The following is a 25,590-nucleotide window of genomic DNA, read 5'->3' as shown; positions in this document are numbered from 1 at the left end:
CCTTCTCTTCTCAGTTGCAAGAATCAGGGCACAAGCTGATAAGGAAACCGAATTGCTTGGAAAGGGATCACTCCCTTAAACTGGGAGTGAAGTTAGTGTCCCCCGAGGCAGAACACTGTGTTGGGGAATGTCTGGATTCCTGAACAAAATGGGGATTCTGTTGGGAAGGAAGAAAGGCGTAGGGGATCCTGGGTAGGCTCTCCATTCTGCTCTCACTCCAAGTTCCCCTGGTTCTCTCCACCACAGCCACAAGAAACTTCTTTCACATCCTCGTCTGTACCTGCTTCCTTTTGTCAGAGTCTTCATACATGCTCTCACCTGCCCCAGGGATCCGTCGCTCTGGGTAAATTCAAAGTATCCTTCCAGTCTCAGCTAAAGCATTACTTTCCCTTGGATTCGTCCCTGCCCTTGGCAAGAAGATCAGATCTCCCTATTACATAAATGCCCTTAGAACCACGGCCTTCTCCCTTGTAACCTTCCCCACTGCTGCACTACACTGATCCCTGTCATTATCCCGTCAACAGTTCTCCCCTGAAACACTTCAGACTGAAAGCAGGTACTATGTCTGCTTTTGTTCACTACTGCATCATCAGTGCCTAGTGCAATGTCTGACACGGAACAACACCCCCCCGCAAAACAAAACTCAAAACATCACAAATTGCATGAAGGAAGGAGTTTGAAATCAAAGGGAATGATTTTAGTTAAGGTGACTTTTCCCCAGGCATTATAAAATCTGTAGTCCAAAATGGAAAACTCGAGAGTAAAAGGGGAGTGTGCTTAATAAGTAAGCCAAGACAACCGGGTAAACTAAGACGGTTTCATGAAAGCCAGGATCTATGTTTACCCTCTCTGTCCCTCCACATCGTCTGGAGTCTTCCCAAAGCTCCTGTTGTTGTTGTTGTTATTTGTGGGTATTTCTTTTTGTTTGTTTGTTTCAAGTTTTTCCAATACTTCTAGGACATGCATTTGCAAAGGACCGCACTGGGGTACCTCTCTTGCGACTCACGAGGTTACCTTATTTTTCCTGGTTTATGTCTATGAACCTTTGGGGCACATAATACCACTTAAGCACAGACCCCTATAGTGTCCATAGTTTGCATAATATTCTTCCTATACATCACAGTCATAGAAAAATCTGTTCTGTCACTTGTCATTAATGGGAATGGAAACTGGCATGCCTTTTCTGGAGAGCAATTTTGTAGTTTATTCCGAGTCTTCAGAAAAGGATATACCTAGCAATCCTATTTTTAGGGGTCTGTTCCACAGAATAATCAGATAACACTCAAAGACGTTTGTTTGTTTGTTTGTTTTTAGCCCCAAATATATTTTATTTTTTATTTAAATTCAATTAGCGAACATATAGTACATCATTAGTTTAGATGTAGCATTCAATTTGTCGGTTGCGTATAACACCCAGTGCTCATCGTCAGGTGCCCTCCTTAATGCCCATCACCCAGTTATCCCATCCCCCACCCCCACCCCTCCAGCAACCCTCAGTTTGTTTCCTAGAGTTGAGTCTCTCATGTCTCCCTCTCTGATGAATTCTCATTCAGTTTTCCCTCTCTTCCCCTATGATCTTCTGCACTGTTCCTTCTATTCCACACATGACACTCAAAGATATTTGTATAAGAATTTACTGTAAAAAAAGTCCCCAATTCTTCACCCCTCCCTAGATCCACACCATTTGCCCATAATTGTGCTGAGCCATTCTACTCTGCACAGATGGCTACATGGCTCCCTTTGGCCACCAGAATGTGAGCAAATATGCCACAAACAGAGGCTTGCAAAAGTGCTTGCACATTTCTGCTTAGCTGTTCCTCTCCGAATAGCCTTGAGAACATGCTGGGGCTAGCCTTCTGGAGGAAACTCACCTGGAACAGACCAGAATCACCCTGGTTGTCCCAGCCATGAGCATCCTAAAGAAGCCAGTGGCCAGCCAGTCGTGGACATAGGCACAAGTCAAAATGAGGACTGTTCAGCCAACAGGCAGCTGACTGCAAAGGTGTGAATGAGCCCAGATCAGCTGAATGCCTACAATCTTGTAAACTGAACAAATGTGTATCTTTATATGCCACTGCGACTTTGTGGTTGCTCACTACACAGCATTATTGTGTCAATGGCTTATCTGAAACAATTGTAGTAGATCCAACAATTGAAGAATGGCAGGACATCATGCCGCCATTAGGAATGTTGTATAGATGTATACTGACTTGAAATGTTCACAATAGACTGATAAATTATAGAAGGAATGCAAAACATTGTATATAATATGACACCATTTTCATAAAACATACATGTCTGCACCTGCAAATGAGCGTCAGGTCTGATATACAACAAGATGCTGACATGCTTATCTCTGGATGGTAGAATTTGGGGTGTTTTTCATTGTTTGTTTATCTGCATTTACAGTTATTCTATAAGACCATGTGTTACTTGCATAATTTTTCATGGGGAGAAAAAAAATATTTGTTATGGAGTTAAACATCTGTTTGATTACCTTTTGGCTTATCAGTAATAATCCTGAATGTTTTTCAGGTACTTTTGGCAGATAAGCGTCGGTACTTTATTTCTACAACATCTTGTGCAGGAAACTTGGAAACATTGCCTTTTCCGAGATTCACTGAGGAGAGCAGGTAGTAAAACACGCTTTTCTAATCCCTCTAGCAAACCTGAGAACAAAAGCTCTGTGGGTGGAGGTGGCTTCACACCAGTTCCAAAGTTTCGAAGAACCCTATGCTTCCAGCCCCCGTGTCTTAGAGCCAGGATACCTTAGAGCTCCCTCCCCCAGAGCCCAGGGCTAGGGAAACCGAGCAGACCAGAGCACCCTGGCAACTTCCTGCCTACAGGGCTTAGTTACAACCCTTGAACAAACAAAAGAGACCTTTTTCTAAATTCCTACTAACGGGGTATCAAATTTCATACATTCAGAATAAGAAATTCAATGCCCCAGGGCAGGCCAAGCATACCTAACACTAATTCTTTCTCCCTCTCTCCCTCCCTCCCTCCCTTCCTTCCTTTCTCTTTTCCTTCTTTCCTTCCCTCCCTCCCTCCCTCTCCTTCCCCCGCTCCTTCCTTCTTTTCTTCCTGCCTTATCCAGCATTTTGCAGTTAGATCCTCATTTAAAATGAGCCCTAGTTTATAGCAACTCCATCCCTGCACTCTCCTTGCCAAACCTCAATTTGTAATAAATCTCACATCCATTTTTTTTCTCCACAAGTACTGCTGTTGCTCACACCTGCTCCACATGCTGGTGCAATCATACATCAGGCCAAGGGGCCCTACAACAGCCGTATAATAACAGTATTATTATATGTAATTCTACCCCAGCTGGCTGTCCCTAAAACCCTGGATTTCTTTTTCTCATTACTACTTATTTCCTCATTTTCCCCCTAATTTGAGTGGATCTTAACCTTTTCAATCCTTTCCATGCCCCAGCACCTCTGCTCCTCCTTTCCTCATCCTCCGTGGAGACATTGACTCTTAACATGTGAAATCCAAAGGCTGGCCTTCCTCCTCCTCCAACTGTCTCCCTGCCTCCCTGTGTCCTATTAACCAACCTCCCCCCCCGTCCCCCACCCCCATCTCCCTCGAAAGTTCTTGGTCCCAATCCAACAGGTTTCCCCAAGACAAACGGGAGTCTATAAGGCACTCCAGGTGATCCATGAATCTTCTGAAATTAATGCAGAATTATGTCCTTATGTCAATTTTTAGGTGAGAGTCCCTGGCTTTCATCTAATTTCCAAAGGGTTCTATTGATTGAGGACTTTGCTTCATCTGTTACCTACTCTTTCTGGCATTTTTAGGCTCTTGCCTTTTCTACTGGCATTCTCTTCCCTCTCTACAAATAATCTAAGGCCATGGACAAGCATAAAAAAAAATTGCCAGATATATTAGTCTGTTCAGACTTCCATACAAAATACCACAGGCTGGGTGGCTTTAACAACAGAGATTTATTTTCCCACGTTCTGGATGCTAGATGTCCAAGGATCGGAGCACCAACATGGCTGGTTTCTGGTGAGGACTCTTCCTGGACTGTAGACAGCCCCCTGCTTGCTGTATCCTAATAGGGCCTTTCTTTGGTGTGTGCATGCTGGCAAGCTGTGAGGGGGAGATCTCTCTCTTCTTCTTCTTATAGTGCCATGAGTCCTATCAGATTAGGGTCCTACACTGATGATCTCATTTAACCTTTATTATGCCCTAAAGACCTCATCTCCAAATATTGTCACACTGGGAGTTAGGGCTTCCACGTATGATGGAAGGAGGGTAGCAGGTGGGAAACACAGTTCAGTTACTAACACCAGGGATAAAAATAACTTGGTTTGAGTAATCAAAGTTGTACTTTTTGTTATGTTGGCGATGGTTTCCCAGCTCATCTTCCTGCTCTTTAATCCACCCTTCCTGACACAGCCATCATTAACTGGAGGGATGGAGACCACACAGTGCCCTTCCCACAGGTGAAATAATGCTCTGGAAAGTCTCTTTCACTGGAGAATAGTTCTTTGTAATGGAGAACACTCTGGGCGTCATGGTTACTTATGGTTACTGGGTTCAGAATGGTTACTTTCCGCTTGGCCTGCCAGAAACAGAAGGTGATTTTTCTCTTGACCCTTCACAATGAGAACCCAGTGGGATTCATGGCGGTAAAACCCATAAAAGTCTGACCCCTGCCCTCAGGACTATGGCACCCAGGAGATTCTCACTCTCCCTGTGGTCCACACATTACCTCCAGCAATTCACCGAAAGTGCCATCTTCGTGTTCCTGTCAGTTTTGGGTTCCAGCAGCTTCTGCTCCAGGTCAGCTGACCTTGGCTTTGATTCTCTGCACTCACCTATCTGTCCAGATTTGAGGGTGCTGGTTTGCTCTGCAATCTCAGTTTTCTGGTGGGTCCAAGAAAAGTCACTGATTCCCAGTTTGTTCAGCTTTTTTTCTTGTTGTGAAGTCAGGAGTGACAACCTCTAAGCTCTTAATTTGTTGAAGCTGAAACTGGAAGTCATGAGACAGGCTAGGTTTTCATTGCCCGAGGCTAGCCCTTTCATTGGCCAATTTGGCTTTGACCATGAAATCCAACAGTTGGTAGTAAGAGGCCCATCCCCCTGAAGGATACACTTTATATTACTTGAATCCATTTAAACTTATTGAGACTTGTTTTATGGGCCAGAAAATATTCTATCTTAGTAAATTTCATACACTTGAGAATAATGTGTATTCTGCTGTTGTTGGGTGGAGGTTTTATCAGACGTCAGTCAGACCAAGCATTGCTAGAGGTGTTCAAGTCTACTATATTTCTGCTGATTTCCTATTTGTTCCATTAGCTATTGAATAGGGAGGATTCTCTAAAAATCTCTGGCTATAATTGTGTATTTGTCTATTTCTCTTTGCTATTTTTTTCTCCATTTATTTTAAAGTTTTGCTATTAGGTGCACAAACATTTAGGATTGCTATGCTCGCTTGGTTAAGTGATCCCTCTGTGATTGTGAAATGACCTTTTTTATTCTTGACAATATTCTTTGCTCTGAAATATACTTTATCTGATATAAATATAGTCACTCTAACATTCTTTTGGTTAGTGTAACCATCATCTATTTTTTCTATCCTTTTGACCTATTTGTGTCTTTATATTTAAGATGCATTTCCTATAGGCAGCCTATAGATGGGTATTGCTTTTTTACATAATCTGACAATCTCTGCCGTTTAGACTGGAGTGTTTATACAAATTACCTTTAATATGACCATTTACATGGTGAGGTTTGAGTCTCATCTTGCTATTTGTTTCTATTTGTCACCTCTGTTCTGGGGTCTCTTTTATTTCTTTTATCAGCCTGCTTTGGGATTAATTGAGTACTTTTTATGACTCCATTCTATGACCTTTGTTGGCTCATTTAACTCTTAGCTTTGATAGTTTTGTGTTGCTTTAGAGTTTAGAGTATACTTCACATTAACAATGGAAGTTGAAGAGTCAATTGCTAAAGATTAAGACTTGTGAGACTCAAAATGGCCATGCTTACAGCTATAGGAAAAGGATATTATATATGTGTCTGTGTGTGTATGTATGTGTATATATATATACATATACATATAATCACCACAATAAATACATAACAACATTAAATTAAAAACCTGCATCACAACCAAAGGCATTCTCACAGTGATGGGTCTGGAAATGTCAGAAGGAGTCTTCTATTGCCTGCCTTTCTAGAAGGGCCACAGTCAAATGCAATTTCTCTCTTGGATCAGGAATCACTGTTGTGTATACAGAGTACCTCAGAACCAAGTAGCCCCAAATGGCACCTTGTCCAGTCATGTAGTCATATTCTTGCTACATGGCGAGAGACTCCTCCAGCAGTCTCAATAAATGATGCTGGAAAGTTGTAAAAATCGCCAAGTTTCTTGGACCCTTGGTTTCAAAGCAATACTACGAATGGGTATGGTTCATGCCTTTACTAGGGGACATGTATTTACTATGCAGAAACTTTAGCAAAATGGCTCAGATTAATTCCTAGCCCACTGGAATTAACCCTTACAGCATACTTTTTAATATATCATGGTCTACCATCAAGTGATATTTCACCATTTCACATGTAATATAAGAACCTTAAAACAGTGGACATCCATTTCTCTCCTCATGGCCTATATCCTATATACAGTTGTCATTATGTGTTTTACTTATGCATATGTTATCAACTCCACAATACAATGTTATTATCTTTGTTTGAGAAGTCAATTACATTTTTTAATGTTTTTAAATAATAAGAAAAAATGGTCTTAGATATTTACCCTTTCAGTGACCATTTTTGGTGCCTTTGGTTTCTATGTGTTCAGCCAGATTTCCAGCTGGTGACGTTTTCCTTCTGCCTTTTTTTGTCTCTCTAGTCCTCCTTTACTGCTTTCTTTGGCATTAAGTGAATGTTTTCTAGTGTAGTATTTTCAGTCCCTTACTGGCTTTTTTCACTGTATATTTTTAAAATTATTTCCTTAGTTCTTGCACTAAAGCTTATGCTGTATGTCTTAACTCATTAGAATCTACTTTAGATATAAGAACTTAATTACAGTGCAATATAGAAACGTCCATTCTCTGTAACTATTCTTCCCCCTTGTGCTATTATTTTTACACATATTAGATATGTTACAAACCCAACAATACATTGCTATAATTATTACTTTATATAATTCTACATCTTTTAAAGAAGCTGACAAAAGAAAGTAAAGCAAATATATATTTATAGCTTTTGTTATATTTACCTTTTATTTGCTATTTCTGGTTCTTTTCATTTGTCCTGTAGATTCAGTTTTATTTATCATATGGTCAATACATTTGATTTTATTTATCATCTGGTCTAATACAGTCCAATACCCTCACTTCCTTTATACTGTTATCACCAAATGTATCACGTACCTATATGTTATAGGCCTAACAATACAACTATATGCATATTTTACATATGCATTTTATTTTTTTAAAGATTTTATTTACTTATTTGAGAAAGAGAGTGAGTGAGTGAGAGCACGAGCAGGGGGAGAGGCAGAAGCAGACTCCCTGCTGAGCAGGGAGCCCGATGTGGGGCTCCATGCCAGGACCCCAGGATCATGACCTGAGCTGAAGGCAGACGCTTAATGATTGAGCCACCCAGGCACCCCTACATACACGTTTTAAAATCAGTTATGGCGAGAAGAAATAGGCATCTATATTGCCTTGTATAATTACATTATTATCTTTACTGGTGCTCGTGTGTGTGTGTGTGTGTGTGAGTGTGTGTGTATGTATTTGAATTGTTTTCTTAGGTCATTTGCTTTCTGCCTGAAGAAGTACTATACTTCTTGTAAGATGGGTCTCTGAGCAATGAATTCTCTGGTTTTGTTTATCTGGAATGTCCTTATTTCATCACTACTTTTGAAAGGTAGCTTTGCCGGATGCAGGATCCCTGGCTGGTTGGCTGTAGGATCTGGTTTCTCTCACTGGCACTTTCTGTTGCCTCTATTTTTTTTCCTGTATATGAGTCATATTTTCATAGTTCTCTGCATGTCTTGTCATTTTTTTGGAAAACTGGATTATTTTCGATAACACACCATAACAAGTCTAGATACTGGCCTTCCTCCTCCAGGTCTTCTCGTTGTTGTTTTTTTTATTTGCTTATTGGTCCAGCTGGCTGGACTCTCTTAGGGAAGTCTCTTCCCCCACCTTGTAAAGTCTCTGGCATTGCTCCCTCCCATGCACACAGTCACTCTGGAATGACAGTATCTAAGTATCTAAGTATCTAAGCAGAGTTCTCTATTTCCTAGGCTGCAACCAACTTTAGGCACCACCAATTGCCGGCTAATTACTCTATAGTTTTAGATAATGTCCTGGGGCAAAGACAGCTCCCCAGTCTGATCCCATTAAACTCATAATCTTTTCCAGGGGTAGTTTCTTGAGATCCATGTTTGAGGTGTGCTCTGACACCAGAAGAGCTCTTCTTAGCTGTCTCTTTCCCTGGTTCTCTCTGGTAAACTAGCTGGCTTGTGATTTCATGTGTATTCTTATTACTGATTAGCACCTTTTCTTTTCAGCTTAAAGAGAGCCCTTTAACATTTCTTGTAAGGCCAGCTTATTGGTGAACTCCTTTAGCTTTTGCTTCTGGAAAACACTTTATTTCTCCTTCACCTCTGAATGATAACTTTGCCAGGTAGAATATTCTTGTTCAGAAGATTTTCTTCTTTCATCACTTTGAATGTATCATGCCACTCTCTTCTGGCCTGCAAAGTTTCTCCTGGAAAATCTGCTGATAATCTTAGGAAGATCCCCTTGTAATATTTTTTTTTTCCTCTTGCTGCTTTATTCTCTTCTTGTCTTTAACTTCTGACATTTTGATTGTGTCTTGGTGTGGGTCTCTTTGGGGTCCTCTTATTTGTAACTCTCTGGGGTCCATAGATCTAGATGTCTATTTCCTCCCCAAGTTAAGGAAGTTTCAACCATTATTTCTTCAAATAAGATTTCTGCCCCCTTTCTCTCTCTTTTCTCCGGGTAGACCAATGATGAGAATGTTAGTCCATTTGATGTTGTCCCTTAAGCGACCTCCACTCTTTTTCACTCTTTTTGTTTGTTTGTTTGTTTCTGCTCTGTTTGGGGGAGTTCCACTGATCTTTGAGTTGACTGATCCTTTCTTCTGCTTAATGTGGTCAGCTGTTGAACCCTGCTCGTGTATATTTCAGTTCAGTTACTGTATTCTTCAGCTCTGTAACTTCTGTTTGGTACTTTCTTATTTTCCTTCTCTTTGTTGAAGTTCTCACTGTGATCATCTATTCTTCCCCCATTTGGTGAGCATCTTTCATGATCATTACTTTGAATTCTTTATCAGAGAGAAGCATAAATCACTTATCTCCATGTCACTAAGGCTTTTTTTGAGGTTTTATCCTGTTCTTTCATTTGGAACATATTCCTCTGTTTTTTTTTTCTTGGTTTTTTTTTTTTTTCCATTTTGTTTGACTCTCTGTGTTGGTTTCTATATAGCAGATGAAACAGTGCCCTCTCCCAGTCTTGAAGGAGTGGCCTTGTGTAGGAGGTGAACCTTGTCACTCAACCCTGCCTCAGCTCTTTTTTGTCTCTCAAACCTTTGTTCTTCTCCAAGCAGCCTATTATAGGTTTAATGGCTCCCAGTAGTTGAGGATGTACCAACACTTGATGGTGTCCCAAAAGGGAGGATCTCAGGGGCTAGATTCAGACTTACTAAAAGCCAGACCCTCAGGCATCAGTGTTTAAAAGTATGCAAATATATATAGTCCTGTGGGTTCACAAGCACAGGCCCCACTGGCCACCAGAGCCAAGCAATGTAAAGGTGTCCCCTGGCAGCAGCCACCCAAATGGCCACCAGACACGGGTACCCTCCCGGAGACACTGGTGCTCTGGACTCCAGCAGAGGGTGAGCCTAAAGATAGAGGCTGCCCTCCGACATCTCTGGAGAGGATCCCAGTTAGCCCCTAGATGCATGTTTAATCAGAAGCCTGCTCCTCAAGTCTCAGCCTGATGAGGACTAGCTGGTAGGCCTCTTTCACAGAAAGACTGAGCTCCTGGGTCTGTTGCCTCTTGCTGGGCCCCGGGGATGGCAGTTATTTAAGAACTCAGTCACCTTTGGTTATAGTCCTGTGGACCCACAGGAATAAGTCCTACTGGCCATCAGAGCCCGGCGATGTAGAAGTGCCCCCTGGCAGTGCCACAAAAATCAGTGCACCAGATACAACTCTGAACTCCTTTCTAGGTGACACCAATTATCAGAGTCCCACGGGACAAGGATCGCAAGTGGTCTCCAGAACCAAGTGATCAACAGACTCCCCAGACCAAAGCAGCAAAAATCAGGCCACCGTGTGTGTAAAAGCTCCCTCCCTGGAGATATTGGTGCTCTGGCAGATGCCTTCATATAAAGAGGTGAACCTCCTTCACTTTAAGTCTGGGTGCAATTGACCGTCCCCAGGCTGGGCCCTGAAGCTGATGAGCTGAACCCTCGAGTCCTTTAACAGCGGTTCTTTGGCTCACTACAGGCTTGTGGGGCTGGGGATATGAGCTCCATCGGTTTTCCAAGTTAATATTTTGCAAGCTTGTCTGTCAAGTGTATGTCTTAAAAGTTGGGATGCCTGATGTGGGGCTCAATGTAGATGAACTATTTCGTTGGGTTTTTTACTTTAAATAAATTGAATTTTTGAAATGGTAAAGAAAACTTAAACTCCAAATAAATAAGGTACTTTAAAAAGTAGAGGGGGGATGGGAAGACTAGCTATTTTGATAGTTTAGGTTCCATCAAAAGAAACAAAAAAAAGCATATGCCATCCCAGGGGAAATGATATAAAGTCTTCCGGATTCACAGCAGTGCTGGAATTCTCTGGTAATTCCCACAGGAGCCAAGGCTAACCTCTGGAACAATCTAACTATTGGAAACCACTAGTGTCTGGCAGAAAGCCAACTAGAACAGGGCAAAGGATGTGCCGTCCTCAATCCTGAGAGGCTGGATCAACCCCAGAGGCCCAGGCCTGCCTGTGGCACAGTTGTGAATAAGCAAAGGAAAGACTGTCTCCAATCTCCACCCACTTCCCTATTCCCTTCCGAATCCTCCTCCTCTTTAGCCTCGATCTCTTTCTGTGCCTTCTCCCATTCCTCCTTCTCCCCCCCACTCAGTTCACATCCTGCTTGTGTGATGAGCACTGAAGGTACAAGGCCACAAACCTCAGGGCCTTCGCATTTTAATAGGGAGCTCTTCTATACCCAAAGTATGTAAGAGTATGTAATGTTTCTCTATTGCTAGAAATTCAAGCCTCAATACTGACAGTGGGAAGCAGGTCTGTTCTCAAGCACCACACTTCCTGCCCCATGAAAAGTCAGCTCAGGTTTGGTGAAGCACCAAGGACTACATCCCCACATCTCAGTGTCACAAGGATAGGACCTCAAACTCCACTGCTGTCTGCGCCAGCTCACAGACACCTTATCCTCCCAGCATGTGCCCACACCCCTGCTCTCTGGCTTAGCTTACTCGCCTTCAGTCTCAGTTTAGATGTCCCTTTCTTCGGGAGGCCTTCCTCATTGGATCCCCAAATCTGGGTCTTGTCCCTCTGATGTACCCCATCATACCCAACGCCTTCCTCCCTCAGCACTTGTCACACTGATTTGCTACTCCGTAAACCAGTACCCATCACAGCCCTGACATTTAGCAGGTGCTTAGTTTACTGAATGACCTATACAAACACTATAGCTCTGCAGAGACCATGACTGTCTTGCTCCCCATTGTATCCTGATCATCCAGTCCAGTGCTTAGGCCACAATGGTCACATAGTAATTGTTCATTAATTGAAAGAAGTCTTCATAAAAAAGGTACTTGGATCTATGTTGATAATGTCCTGGTATCCTTATTGCAGAGCAAAAAGCACAGCTCAGTGACCTTTTCTAGGGCAGAACGAGATAAAGGACAAGCTCTGGAGTACAGCTGTCCAGGGCTGTGGGAGAGGGCTCCTCTCTGCAGCCACAGCCTTAGTCTTCCAGGGATACTTAACCTGAGGCTCATCCGTGGAGCTTCAGAAGATCCACGAATCTCCTGACACTTTTTATCAAACATTCCTGCCAGTAGCTGTATGTGCATTTTTCTGGAAGGAGGCCCATGGTTTTCAATGAGTCTGGAAAGGCTGTGACACAGAATCACTGCCCTAGACCTGTACTGTCGGATATGACAGTCACTAGCCACATGCAGCTATTTAAATTTAAATTAAATCTTCCAAGCCTTAGTAACATTAGCTACATATCAAGTGCTCCATAACCACCACTGGACAGCCCAGATATAGAACATTTCCATGACTGCAGACGGTTCTACAGAGCTTCTCTATGTTGGCAGCATTACTCTGCATTCGATGTACAGACAAGATTTGTTTAAATCACGTAGTGTTTCGTAAAATGAGTTGCCATTGTTTAGAAGTGAAAACATTAGACATCTGAAATCCTGATTTCTTTTGGGAAACGGAACTATCTCCCAGTTTGGGGCCTTGCACGCGTGGCAGCGGGAACGCGCAGGACTGCCCAGTTTAGCTGGCCCTACGTCACACTGAAGCTACTTGCTTGGTCCCCCTAGACATTTGAGTTTGCGACCCTCCTTTCTAGGGGACCTCAGCCACCCTGGTTTCTTTCCAGTCTCTTGTGTTTGTAACCAGACTCCCAGTTTGGGGAAGTGGGGTTGCATTTGGTTTAGGAGTGCATCTTTGGACAGGGTCCAGGGCTGGGATTCGGGCGCCCCGTTGGAAGTTGGGGAGGGGCAACACCTCCCTTCCTCCCTCCTTTCAATTCTCCGGAACTGGGAGAAGAGAGAGGGAAATTTATCGCGAACATCTGTTGCTTGACAAAGAACTTCTTCCCCGTCTTCCTAAAATCCCTCCGGTCCCCAGCCCAGTACGCCTGGGCCCGCCCCTCGCAACGAGATCGCGGGGAGGGGCCGAGGCGAAACCCGAGCCCCGCGCCCACCACCCGGGCTGGCGACGTGGCTCCGCGGCCCCGGCCTCCCCCCCTCGCAGCCCGGCGGCCAATGGGCGCGTGAGCCGGGCTGCCCGAAGGTTCCCTGCCCGCGGCGCGGGGCGCGCCCCTTCTCCCCGGCGCGGGGCGGGCCCGTCCCCTCCCCCGCTACCGCCGCCGCCGCCGCCGCCGCCGTCGCCGCCGCGCTGGGAGCCCCCACTCCCGAGTCGCAGTCCTCCTCGCTCGCTCGGTGCCTCCCCGCGGGCCGCTCTCCTGCCCTGACGATGGCGCGGGGCGGCCGCGACCGCCTCCTGGGGCTCGCCCTGGGGCTGCTGCTGGCGCTGGCGCTGGCGCCCGGGGCGCTGCGGGCCAAGCCCACGGTGCGCAAGGAGCGCGTGGTGCGGCCCGACTCGGAGCTGGGCGAGCGGCCACCCGAGGACAACCAGAGCTTCCAGTACGACCACGAGGCCTTCCTGGGCAAAGAGGACTCCAAGACCTTCGACCAGCTCACCTCGGAGGAGAGCAAGGAGAGGCTGGGGTGAGGCCGCGGTCCGGGCCGCGCTCGGGGGCGTCGCAGGTGCCTGTGGGGGTGGCGGGGCGGCCGCCAGGCTGGACGCGCGCCGCAAAGCGAAAGCGAAATTGGGTGCGCGGTCGGAGGGCGGGGACCAGCGGGCACGGCCGCCGGGCTGGCGCGGAGTTGTCCGCGGGCGCCGGCGCCGCGGCGCGGAGACCGTCACCGCGCCCGGGCCCGGCGTGGCTTCCCGCGGGGAGGCAAGAACGTGGCAGCGGCCGCGGGAGCCAAGGCGGCCAGGGCCCGCCCCCTCCGCTCGGTTGCATCAGAAGGGAGGGCAGCGGGTGTACAAAAGAAGAGTTTGTGCACAGTGGCATTTTAGTGATATGAGCTCTTCCCCACCCTCCCAGTTTCCCTCTTCTCCCCCCATTCCCGGAGTGGAGGGTTTGTGACATTGCTAAGAAGGTCTCCAGGATGAACATAAATGGATAAAAGATGAAGGGGCAGATTGAGGGAGAGGCTTGATTCCTGGCCGGGAGTTCCTGGGCCGGGGCAGAGGTGTTGTTGCCTTCCGGCTGATAGCGACAGCAGAAGTAGGGCTATAAAGATCCTGTCAAGAAGAGAGGGGCATTAAGGCATAGGGCATGGGAAGTGAGAATGGAAACTGGTCCCCCAATTTCTGTTTCCCCGCAGATGTCTGCGGAGGCACCCAGCCCTTTGGCAATGAGGGCCAAAAGCTGGAGGGTGTGGTGGCAGATTGTGAATTTCACTGGTGAAGACAGTTGAATCAGGAGCCAAACCTGGAAAACAAAACTTTGGTACATTTCTGCACCCTCTCCAGTTTCCCTGGGGATACAGTTGGGCTCGTGCCAAGGTATCTGGGAACCCTTCCCCAGAGCAATCAGCAGCCAAGACCCGGTCCCAGGTGGAGGCTGGGCTGGGCTGGCGTTTGGGGGGTGGGGGTGGTCCCAGTAGCCCGGCCTACCGGGCATCAGGCCTCCCGGAACCTGCTTCCTGGGGATGGAGGACCTTCTTGTCTGCTACATGAAAGAGAACACAGCCACCCCTGTGCTGACAGGGGCCACCAAAGGCCAGTGTGGTTGGTTAAAATAGGAGGCTAAATCACACCTATTGTGTAGGTGCACCATCTGCCTGCCCTGATAAAAGATCTTTGAACTTCAAAGTCCTCTCCAAACAATCACCTTTTATTTTGCAGAGAAGTACTTTTCTCTTCTTGTTCGGGACTTCACAAAGGGGGCCATTGATGGATTCAGTCTATTGTACTGCTTGGAAGCACTGGGTAACTGATTTATTCTGGGACCCTGAGAGGCAGCCATTTGCAGCACTGCCACCAGGGAGGAGGAGCAGAGGTTTTGGGATTTGGAGTAGGGAACTCTGCAGTTTGCAGTCCTAACAGCTTCCGGTTTTACTGCCTTTCTCATGACAGGCAAGCCTAGTGGCAAGAACTAGTGCTGGTGGTTGGTCTGCATTTGATCGTGTATGAACACCTGCGCTTCATTCATTTAGTCATGCAGCAAACATCTGAATGGCTGCTGTGCCAGGCACCGTGTTAGATACCTGGGAGGTACAAAGATTAAAACCTTATGCTCTAGGCCTCCAAGTCCTTACAGTCAAAAGTAGAGGAGAGAGACACAAGCAGACACTGTGCCTAACCGCTGTGATGGTGGCACGTACGAACCACAGTGACTGCACTCGGGAGAAGGAGCCACTGGGGCTGCAGGTTGGAGAGAGGGGCTTAGGGGCTTCCGGATGCCACCTGATCAGAACTGGTGGGATGGCTCAGAGATTGCCAGGCGTACCAGCAGGGCGAGGCATTCCCGAAGAGAAAACAACCGGTTTATAAAGGTATTGAAACCTGTTCGGGGGGATGAGGAGTGTTGGGACAGTAAAGGGTCAGGGCAGAGGCAGAAAGGACCTTTGTGAGGTGAAGATTAGATGTTATCCTGTACACCATCAAAATGTCATCATCCCCAAAACTTGTTAGGAACGTCAGACCAGCAGCAGGACAGAGAATGTAACTGAGGCGCGGATGGGGAGACCAGGGGCAGGGGAGTGGCCCTGAGTGCCTGAACCAGGTCCAGCCAGTCCCCAGGGCAGGAGAGGGTGAACCCAGACACATGTGGGAGGCAGAACTGTCCGTACCTGCTCTTGACTCAGCGTGGAGGTGGGGAAGAGGAGGGAGGAACGCAGGGGGCCATCCGGTCTCTGGCCTCAACCACCGGATAGGTAGAGGACACACCACTCACCTGTAAGGTAAATCCAGGCTAGGGGTGGAGGCTTGGAAGTGATGGGTGCCGTTTGGGACGGGCTGGAGCGTGAACGGCCACCTCTCTGTCCACAGCTCCTGGTGCAGCACACTCCCCCCCCCTGCCCCCAGCTACCCCCCACTCCAAGCTTGGGCTGCTGAGGGAGGAGCGTGGCTGGATCCAGGCAATCACCACCTGATGTTAGATTCTGAAAAGGTGACCATTCTAAGGCCCCCGGAGACACCTAGGCCAGGGGGCTGCAAAGTGGAGGCCTATAGGCCACATGTAGTCAGAGACATGCTGTGCGGTATTAGAGAAAACGTAAATTACCATCTGAGTGATGTCACATATTGACCCTGATTTCTGGTTTCTCTTGACACGGTCGACTTACGTTCCCACGCGGCAGTCACTGTCTGGAGCAGAGATGGGCAGCCTTGCAGGCGGCTGGCCCCACATCTCCAGGTTTGCCTGAGGCCCTGCCAGGAGGCTCTGCTCATGTCTGTTACTCACTGGATGTCTCTTGAGTTCTCTGTCTGCTGTGATCTGGATGACTGTCCTTAGTGAGGCCAGGCACACATTCTCTCCTTTATTTGCCATAACATCCCTTGTAAAGCATGTGTTCCAATTTATAGTTGGGAAAACTGAGACCCCGAGGGGCTGTGATTCCCTGGAAGGAAGCCTTGAGTCTTTGTTAGTCTTGAGACCCATTAAAATGGCAAATAGGAGACACATTAAAGCTGTGGGGAGCGCTTACGCCTTCCTAAGCAAGAGGAGCAGCTCAGCCACCCAGACTCAGGTAGGCGATGGAGACTTTACACGTACTAATGAATTCATCCCCCATTTCTTGTTAATCAAAGAGTAACTGTTAATCAAAGAGATCTAACTCATTTACCACTGAGTTGACAGATTACAGCGCAAAGCAAAGAAACAAATCCCTAATTAGCCTGGGTGACCTCATCCCAGGTAAATGGACCACTAGAGTAAAACGTGTTTTAAGCATTAGAAACAGCTTATGGGTGTCCTTGAAGTTCCCCACAGGGAAAGCACCCCTAGCTTGGGACCCTCGGGCCTAGAGATGGACACTGGCGAGTTCCTGACCTGAAGTTTGCTTTGGACTAGGGTTTGGGGTTCCTCCGTAGAGTCTAGTGGGCAGTCGCTGGACCCGGGGCCAGCTATGGAACAGGAGACACCACTGGACCCAGGCATCCGTACCCTGAGGACAGAGGTGTAGACTTCTGCAGCTGCTCAGCTGGTCAAGTTTCTTGAATAGTTCCCATGATGCGAAGGCTTTCATCCCTGACATCTTAGGCTTTGGCCAATAAGATCTGGCCTCTTTCTGCTTTAAGTTTCAAGACTTTGAGTCCAAAGTTGTAAGATTTGAAAAAAGAAGAAGAAAAGAAGAACTGACTTATCTTTTGGTTTACCTAGAATTTTACTTTTTTTTTCTTTTTTTTCATTGGCCCTAGAGCCCCGAGATGTGGGTTCTTACCCTGGTCATAGCACATATGAGCTGTGTGATCTCAGAAAAGTCATCTCATTTTCCTCAGCCTCAGTGCCATCACTCTAAAATGAGGGAGTCGGACTGCACCTAGAGAAGACTGCTAGGTTTCATCTTACAAATCAGCTCTGATCAGTTGGTCATGTCCGCATGATCGGATCATTGATTTCATTTCAATTGTTTATGCATTTTAGTTTCTGCGGTGTTTGATCTTTTTCTGGATCAGGATCACACAAGTCTTGATAATAGCCTTGTGGGTTTGGTGTTTTGTTTTGTATTTTTAACTACAGGAGGATTGTTGATCGAATTGACAGTGATGGGGACAGCTTTGTTACCACCGAGGAGCTGAAAACCTGGATCAAGCGAGTGCAGAAAAGATACATCTACGATAATGTTGCCAAAGTCTGGAAGGATTATGATCGGGACAAAGATGATAAAATTTCCTGGGAAGAATACAAACAAGCCACCTATGGTTACTACCTAGGTAAGAGGTGCTGCCGGAGTGCTTGCACAGCTGGCGGTCTCATAACAAAGCCTCTCTTTTCTCTTGACACATCTACTGCGTCGGGGAGATGTCACAACCCCCTAAGAAGAACCTGTTTGTGTAACATCCTCCTCTGCTTACTAAGAATGTACAGAGTTGCTTACTCTGAGTGAAGCTGTAGGTGGTGACTAGTGGGAGGGGTCCACGGTCCTGGGTGGTTCAGTCGGTTAAGCATCCAATTCTTGATTTGGGCTCAGGTCATCATCTCGGGGTCGTGAGATGTGACTTAGGTTGCTGCCCAATCTGAGCTTACAATCTTGGAGGCACAAAGAACAAAGAGAACAGAGCAGAGATGAAGTGTGTCTGTGGCACGGTTTCAAAATGCTGCCGGGTTTCAGATAGCAAAGACCCGAGTGGGCTGGAGCCATCAAGGAAGGCTTCCTGGTGGAGGGTGGTCTGGGGGCTGGGCTTTGAAAAAATGGATATATATTTGGAGAGAGAGAAATAAGAGGAGAAGGTGGGTCAGCTGGAGAAGCAAAGGGGTAGGAGTGCATTCAGAAGTGGACAGGGTTTAAATAGAAGACAGGCTTGTTTGTGAGGAGTGATAGAGGGATGCATGCAAAGCACAGGGTGCAGCCCCACTGGGTGCATGGGAGAGAGAGCCAGAGATGCACACACTCATGGCTAGGTTAAGGGAGATCGTAAAAGCCAGACAGAAATGTTTGGAATATCATGGGTACTGGGGAGCCTGTGTATGTTCTAGATCAAAGAATAATATGATGAAAGCAGCATTCTGCAAAGAAAAGTATGACCATATGGCCTAAAGCCAGCACTCTTAACCATTTGCTATAATGCCCCCAATAAGCTGTTAGGTAGGGCCTGGATTATGGGGGAGGTGGGGAGATGAAGGGACAGGTACTAAAGGCATTCTGAAACGTTTCAAAGAACGCCATGGCTCGGGACCTTTTGCCCCACGTGTCCCATTTGGGCATGAAGGATGAGTGATCTGGAAGGAAATGCTTCCCGTAGCAGCCCAGTTCAAACACTTCTGCACACATCCTGCAGGAAACCCCACAGAGTTTCAGGATACTTCGGATCATCACACCTTTAAAAAGATGCTGCCACGCGACGAGAGAAGGTTCAAGGCCGCAGACCTCAATGGTGACCAGACAGCTACTCGGGAGGAGTTCACCGCCTTTCTGCACCCTGAGGAGTTTGAGCATATGAAGGAAATTGTGGTTTTGGTAAGGTCATTAAAAGAGCCTGAGCTGGGAAAAGACCAGAGCGAAATCTGTACCACAGTCTTGTCCCTTCTTCCAAAGAGAGAGCATTCGTCAGCTTGACGGGAATTGGAGAAGAACTCTGCAGTGGAATACGTTGGGAATACTTGTCCACCCGATAGATTAGTCAGGGCAGGCTAGCTGCTGTAACAAACAGCCCCAGTGCCAGCCATGGAAAACGAAGCTTATTTTTGCTTCTACCAAGTCCAGTGTAGATGGTTTGAGTCAGGTGGGCCTTCTGGGCACTTGTCTAAGTACTGTCAGGTACCCAGGTGCCTTCCACATTGTACTCTACCATCTTGTGGCTTCCAGGTCATCCTGGAACAACCAGCTGGGAGACACAAAGGAAAAGAAAGGGAATGAAGAGAAGGCAACAGTCTGCCATTATACTTCTGGCCAAGAAATGAATCATCCCTCCCTTTTACCTTCCACAGGCTCCTTCTAGATAGGACAAGGCAGGGAAATACAGTTTAGGTAATTCATGATTGTTAAACCATAGGGGGATTTCGATTAAAACTGGCAGGAAGGACACTCCTCTTAGGAGGGGGGCTTGGGAGGATGCATGGGTCCAACCGAGGCGCTGAGGGATGGCTGTGCTTTCCATAGTGTCTGGGGGGGGGGGGGAATCCCAAACATCTTCATTTTCCATGACAGTAAAATAAATGCCATCATTTATTTCCTGGGCAGGTGCCCCAGGCCAGTTCTAACTGCTTCGATGCTGGGAACCAGTGGCTGAAGTTTTTGTTCATAATCAGCTCTGGACTATTTTAGTTGCCCAGTTGGTGGATGGGGTCCACTTTTGCCTCATGATTCACTATCATGATCACCGTGACACTGAGGACTGGGCAGTGGCTCTAAGAATCATTTCATTCTACCACCCACCATCCACGTAGTGATAGCTACTTTGCTAGAGGACGATGAAGATGTGGGAATTGTCCACAAGTGCGTTACGTGCCTCTGGATTGGCTCTGTGCTCTCGGGTCAGCTGTTTGCTTCAGCCCAGGATGGCTCTGAGTTGCTGTGACAAAGTAAATTCATTTAATTACTCACCCAAGCAGTAAACCTAATTAAGAAGTCAAGTGCACTAAGTGCAGAACATATACGTCCAAAAGTCTGATATACTTTTCCTTTTTAATTGCCCATTGTTTCATATTTTCATGACACCCGCTTAGTGTTCATCATCCACTCAGCCCTGGAATCTGTTTTTTGTGATTACCCGGTCCAGTGGTTCTCAAGCTGGGTTCCTCACAGGTACCCCAGGGGATGATCTGGCTGGACGGTGGAGATGGTTGGCCTGGCAGGGCTTCTTGATAAAAATCCGAGTCCCTGTGGGCTTTTACTTACATTTGCATTTGAAGAGAGTGTTCTGCTCTTAAAATTGGGGAAGGGGAAGGAGGAACAGAAGCCAGTGCCTAGTTTTTACAGATAAGAAACTCATGACCAGGGAGGTAACGAGGCGAGCCAAAAGCTTCCAAGCATTTTTAGCCATAAAAGCCAGACCAAGGAGGACAATAGGTAGAATTCTCAGATTTACTTAGAGCACATTGCCATCTTCCCTTCTCTGTTCCCCTTTTCTTCCTAGGAAACCCTGGAGGACATCGACAAGAATGGGGATGGGTTTGTGGATCAAGACGAGTATATTGGTGAGTGTGGCCTGAAGTCTTGCTCGGCTGTCCCAACGGGGCAACATTCCTCCACCCACATGTCGAGCTCCTTTCCGCAGACGTCTCTTTTAGCAATGGCTGCAAGTCTGGAGTTGTCACTCCTGTGTCCTCCTACTGGGGAGGGACTTGTCACACCAGCCCCAGGGGCCAGTATGTGGGAGGCACTTAGGAGACGTCACGCAGTGGCCAGTAGTGGGCCCCATGGCTCTGAGAGCTGCCCCCCACCCCACTGTCTAGTTTTACCTTTGCAAAATAGGCGTGGAAATCCCACAGATTTCCAGTGAGGCCAGAGCAGACTGGGTCCGGGGAAAGACCCCAAAGTCAGACGGTGAGTCCGTGGGGCCTCAAAGCACTGAGCAGATGGAGATGTGATGGATGTGACAGTTTATATGCCCAGGCATCTGCAGAAAGGCCCTCCTTCTTAGAGAGGTGACTCCTCGTCACCTGGGCCCAGCCGCCCATGGTTAGCCATTGTGTGCCTCTGCTTTCTGATGCTTTCATCGGGAGTACCACAGCTCACATTTTGTTCTGACGGGCTCCACTTAAGCATCAAGAGGAGTGTTTATCAGGTATCAGGCACTGATGGAGTCAAACTCATGCAGCTGGGTCAGAAGCCACCTTGCGGGTTAGAGCCCTTCCGAGCAGCCCAGTAGGCCTCCCAGCATAAAGGGCCGGGGCAGGCCCCTTGGACGTTTCCATCTGACCCTCACCGCGGTCACTTGGGTGCCCCGGTACAAGGCTTCCAACAGCAGGTGCCTTCTCCTGGCAGCTCTTCTGCTCCCAAGTGTCAAAGTAAAAGCTGGGAAGTCATTTGAGGGGTGGGATGCATATAATTTTCGTACCCATAGTTAATAGAGGCAGTTTATTACCTTTCGCGTAAAACCGAAGTACACGTCGCCCTCGGTCTCTGGTCTGTGGTCGCGTTACTTTGCCACCCCGTGCACGAGAACACATGCCTTCGGTAATGAAGAGCAAAGTTTCTTCTAATCAGGAGAAATGCTATTTGATCTGAAGGCCCGAGCGCTGTCCTCGGGTGGTGTGGTAACCGACAGGTAGCTCTCACCATGGTAATTAAAGTGATCTCGGTGGCACTACCTTCGGAGAATAACATGCTGACAGGCCCCTTGTCGGTGCAAGCCGCAGAGCCTTCCCCGTGCCTAGGGTGCATGCGAGGGACGGTTCAGAGCTGCGGACGCTTCGCCTTGATGGTGCTGATAGAATTAGACAGAAAAGGCTGACGGATTGAAACACGCAATGTAGCACTTTTGATTAAAAGTGTGTGCTCTTCCTGGCCCTCCTGAACTCTGCATTCAAACGGTGCAAAGTCAATGGCTTTGCCTAAAAGAAACACTCCGTTCTTTACAGTGGGGAGGGAGGGAGGCGTGGGGGCATGGTGCTTGAAAATACAATTCTGAGCGGCTCGTAGTCAGAGAGGCCCAGCGTGTGGACTTGCCCAGCAAGTGACTTCATTGGTGGAGGAGCCTTCTTTTCTGCTGGGAGTGAACGGAAAACTGGTGGTGATATGGTGCGGTGGGAAGAGCACTGGACTTGGGAGTCCTGGCTTCTCCAGTTATTAGCTGTGCGACCCTGTGGGAGTCATGTCATCATGATAAGCCTCAGTTTCCTCATCTGGAAAATGGGAATACACAGCATGCACACTTGTGGGATTCAGTGAAGCCCAAGTTAGCTACTAAATGTGACAGCCCTGGCTCAAAAACAGTCTGCAAGTGTCAGGTGTGGCTCTGCCTTGGGGCGGAACCAAGGGTCTTGTCTCTCTGTTGCCTTCATTCACTACCCGCTCTCTCTACCACCTGGCATTTCCAAGCTGTGTTTCCATTAAAGAGAAAACTGCCCACAGGGTATTTGTCTTTTCCAAGGAGATCTAGTGACTTAGCAAACAGTGCACCTAAACTTCACCTTCTTTGCCCTTCCTGGTCATTTCATAAAATAAGGATAATGATTCATCTTACAGAATTGTTATGAGGATGAAATAAAATGATTTATGGGGAAGCCCTTTGGAGAGGATACAAACAACAATAGGAATAAGTGGTTAAGACCAGGGGTAGAAGCAGAGTGACCCTGATCCCATGTAGCCTCAAGCTCATACTAGCTGTGGGTCCTTGGGTTAAGGCTATGCCTCAATGTTTTCATCTATAAAATGGGAATACTAACAGTACCTACTTCTAGGATTATTATGAAAGTTAGAACAAAAAAAAGTGTGTGAAGTATCTTATATATAATAGCTGGACTATAGGAAGTGCTTGATGTTGGTCCTTATTACTGGTTTTTCACCTTCTATATAGTGCCAGTTTGGGTTGTAGAGTGTTTTTCACAGAAAGTATCCTCTTTCATGTTCATAATAAGTCTGTGATTTGTAAATTATTACCTCCATGTTACAGACAAGACAACTTAAGACTTACTCACTGAATTAAGTAACATAATCCCCGTCACTGAACTAAGTCACGAGCCAGGATTCACCTTCTGGCTCCTGAGCTCCGTTCTTTCTATTCCACGAGGTGGCCTGCACAGTGGCTAAATGACTGCATCATTATCCTCCAGAAACTGCCCACCAGACATCTGGGTTAGGGCTCCTGATGGGCCATCATCTTTCCAAAAACTCAGGAGGTCAGGTTTTCCTTGACTTACCTTCCCGCTTCTCTTCATAACCAAGAACCACCTTTCCTTCTAGCGGATATGTTTTCCCATGAGGAGAACGGCCCTGAGCCAGACTGGGTTTTGTCAGAACGGGAGCAATTCAATGAGTTCCGGGATCTCAACAAGGATGGGAAGTTGGACAAAGATGAGATTCGCCACTGGATCCTCCCTCAAGACTATGACCATGCTCAGGCCGAGGCCAGGCACCTGGTATATGAGTCAGACAAAAACAAGGTATTTCACGTTCTCCAGGAATCGTTCTTTGAAGGGAGACAGTTTACATAAGATTGGTTCTGTTTGCTTCTTTGGTGATAGCATTGGCCCATGCGGCCGCATCCTTATTGATTTCTCTCATTCTTGCCCTACATTAGAGACTTGTGAACTTAATTAAGCCAATACCGTGATAACCCACGGTGAACTCATTAGAGGCCCAGACATTCCCAGATAGTCCGCTAAGGGCCACACACTTAATTCCCTCCCATCTCTGAGGATTGCAGAAACGGTAACTTTGTTTGCTGTGGGCCGGGCCTGGATTTCTAAGGTATACCCTGAGTTGCCCAAGGACAGGTTTGTTCATTCATTCATTCAGTCAGTCAGCAGATATTTATCAGACATCTCTAATGTGTCAGGCACAGGGATGCCCATCCCTTGACATCCCAGGCAGCCTGAAGCAAGCTCGTCCTGCGAGGGCTCGGATGCCCAGCGCTTCAGTATCTTTTGATAAATATCCAAATAAATAAATAAGATTTAGAAAGAAGCCCTGCCTTTTCCCAGTTTGATCACTGCTGCACATTCTCCGGAGATAGGGGAGTTCCGCAGTCAAGCCATAAAGGGGGAGTGGAATTCTTTGGGGCCTGTTTTGGGAAAGCTAGCACTGCTTGTGGACATGACTGGATTCTAGCTTCAGAATTCCTTGAGGCCTTGCCTGATACATTTTAGCGCAGCTTTTAAGGCAGGAGGCTGTTGCGGTTTGGTTTTTGCAGGGCAGTGATGGTGGGTGAAGGAGGTGCCTAGCAACTTCTTAATTATGACATGCACTATTTTAAATGTTGAAAATCCATGAAATTAATGGGAGCTTCACGCTGAACTGTTCCTCAGAGTTACCAGAACTTCTGTGACAGAGGTCTTTTCCTCTCTTGCAGGATGAAAAACTAACTAAAGAGGAGATACTGGAGAACTGGAACATGTTTGTCGGAAGCCAAGCCACCAATTACGGGGAAGATCTCACAAAAAACCATGATGAACTCTGATACCTCCTCCGCATAAAGCATACAGCAGACTGTCATAGGCTCTCTTTCATTGTCTTGGATGGTTGCTACAGTTGTCTCGTCTACAGCAGTTGTGGGCCCCCCAAAAAGCAAGTTTCTAACCTCAGATTGGGGTTAAAATTGTCACTCACTATTCACTGGAAAATAGTCATCGCTCTTGTTTCAGTAAGACTTCTCTCCAAACACATTAAAATCTTGGTCAGTCGCGACACTCTACAGGGATACTTGCTAAAACAAGATTTTTTTTAGCTTTCTCCATTAAACATAAACGAAAGGGGAAGAAAATGGGGAAGAGCCCTATATTCAGAAGTTGGGGGTCAGTGTATGGAGCGACTGCTGTGTATTTTAACTGCACATTTTCTAGATCTGCCACTGTTGAATAGTTGGTGAGAGAAACGTCTGATGAAGCTACAGTGGTATCCTCCTATGTAGGCTTATTTCAGAGCACGTCTAATACTCCAGATTCTTCCTTCTTGACTTTATACTCTGAGCTATCACTGATGGTATATAAAACCTCTGTGCATTTTTCTGTATGGACCTGCTAATGTGCACAACAAATCCGTATCTTTGTGTTTTTTTGTTTTTACAGTAAGAAGCAATCAAGAAAGATAATGTGAAAAAGAAAGGAACTTTAGAGATAGGGAAGAAAGGAATGTCAGGCATTCATTCGAAGACCTCTAGGAAAATGATAAACACTTTATTATACTTGAGAACATTTTCTTGACATGTAAATGAGGTAGGTCTGAGCTTTGAAAAGTGAACAGGAATACACTTCATTTCCCCACTGATCGCCGACAGGAATGAGGAGGTGGGACCCTGGGGAGGCCGGCGTTGTGGAGTTCTGAAACCCACTCTGGCTGGTCCCGGGGAAGCTGTGACCCTGGGGACTGCTGCACCGGGGAATTCGGACAAGGTGATGTTACAAGCCATTGGCTGAACTGGGAGAAACATCTCTTACAGGCTGAAATTTCACCTTAAATAGTGAACAAAATAAAGGATCCCACTGAGGA

The 25,590-nt window shown here is 46.7% G+C and overlaps 1 protein-coding gene and 1 long non-coding RNA gene across 2 annotated transcripts in view; one reads left to right on the top strand and one right to left on the bottom strand.

Annotated features, from left to right (window-relative positions):
- LOC114196930 (uncharacterized) overlaps positions 1-13,630 on the bottom strand; it is a 20,045-nt gene extending 6,415 nt beyond the window's left edge. Inside the window, exon 1 of the long non-coding RNA XR_003606824.2 lies at positions 13,465-13,630. This is a non-coding gene — a long non-coding RNA (uncharacterized LOC114196930). The remainder of the gene's footprint in view (positions 1-13,464) is intronic.
- On the top strand, positions 13,132-25,590 carry RCN1 (reticulocalbin 1). The gene is made up of 6 exons (XM_028087746.2): positions 13,132-13,491; positions 17,520-17,713; positions 18,779-18,957; positions 20,576-20,636; positions 23,347-23,546; positions 24,455-25,590. Exons 1-6 carry the CDS (start codon positions 13,238-13,240, stop codon positions 24,560-24,562), a joined length of 996 nt encoding a protein of 331 aa, XP_027943547.1. The 5' UTR covers positions 13,132-13,237; the 3' UTR covers positions 24,563-25,590.

The sequence above is a fragment of the Eumetopias jubatus genome, unplaced genomic scaffold (genome assembly GCF_037043125.1).
Source record: "Eumetopias jubatus isolate StellerSeaLion01/CBP00866 unplaced genomic scaffold, mEumJub1_p1.0 scaffold_13, whole genome shotgun sequence".
Lineage (NCBI taxonomy): Eukaryota > Metazoa > Chordata > Mammalia > Carnivora > Otariidae > Eumetopias > Eumetopias jubatus.
Note: the sequence above shows the minus strand (reverse complement) of the source record. Positions and strands in the feature narration are given on the sequence as shown.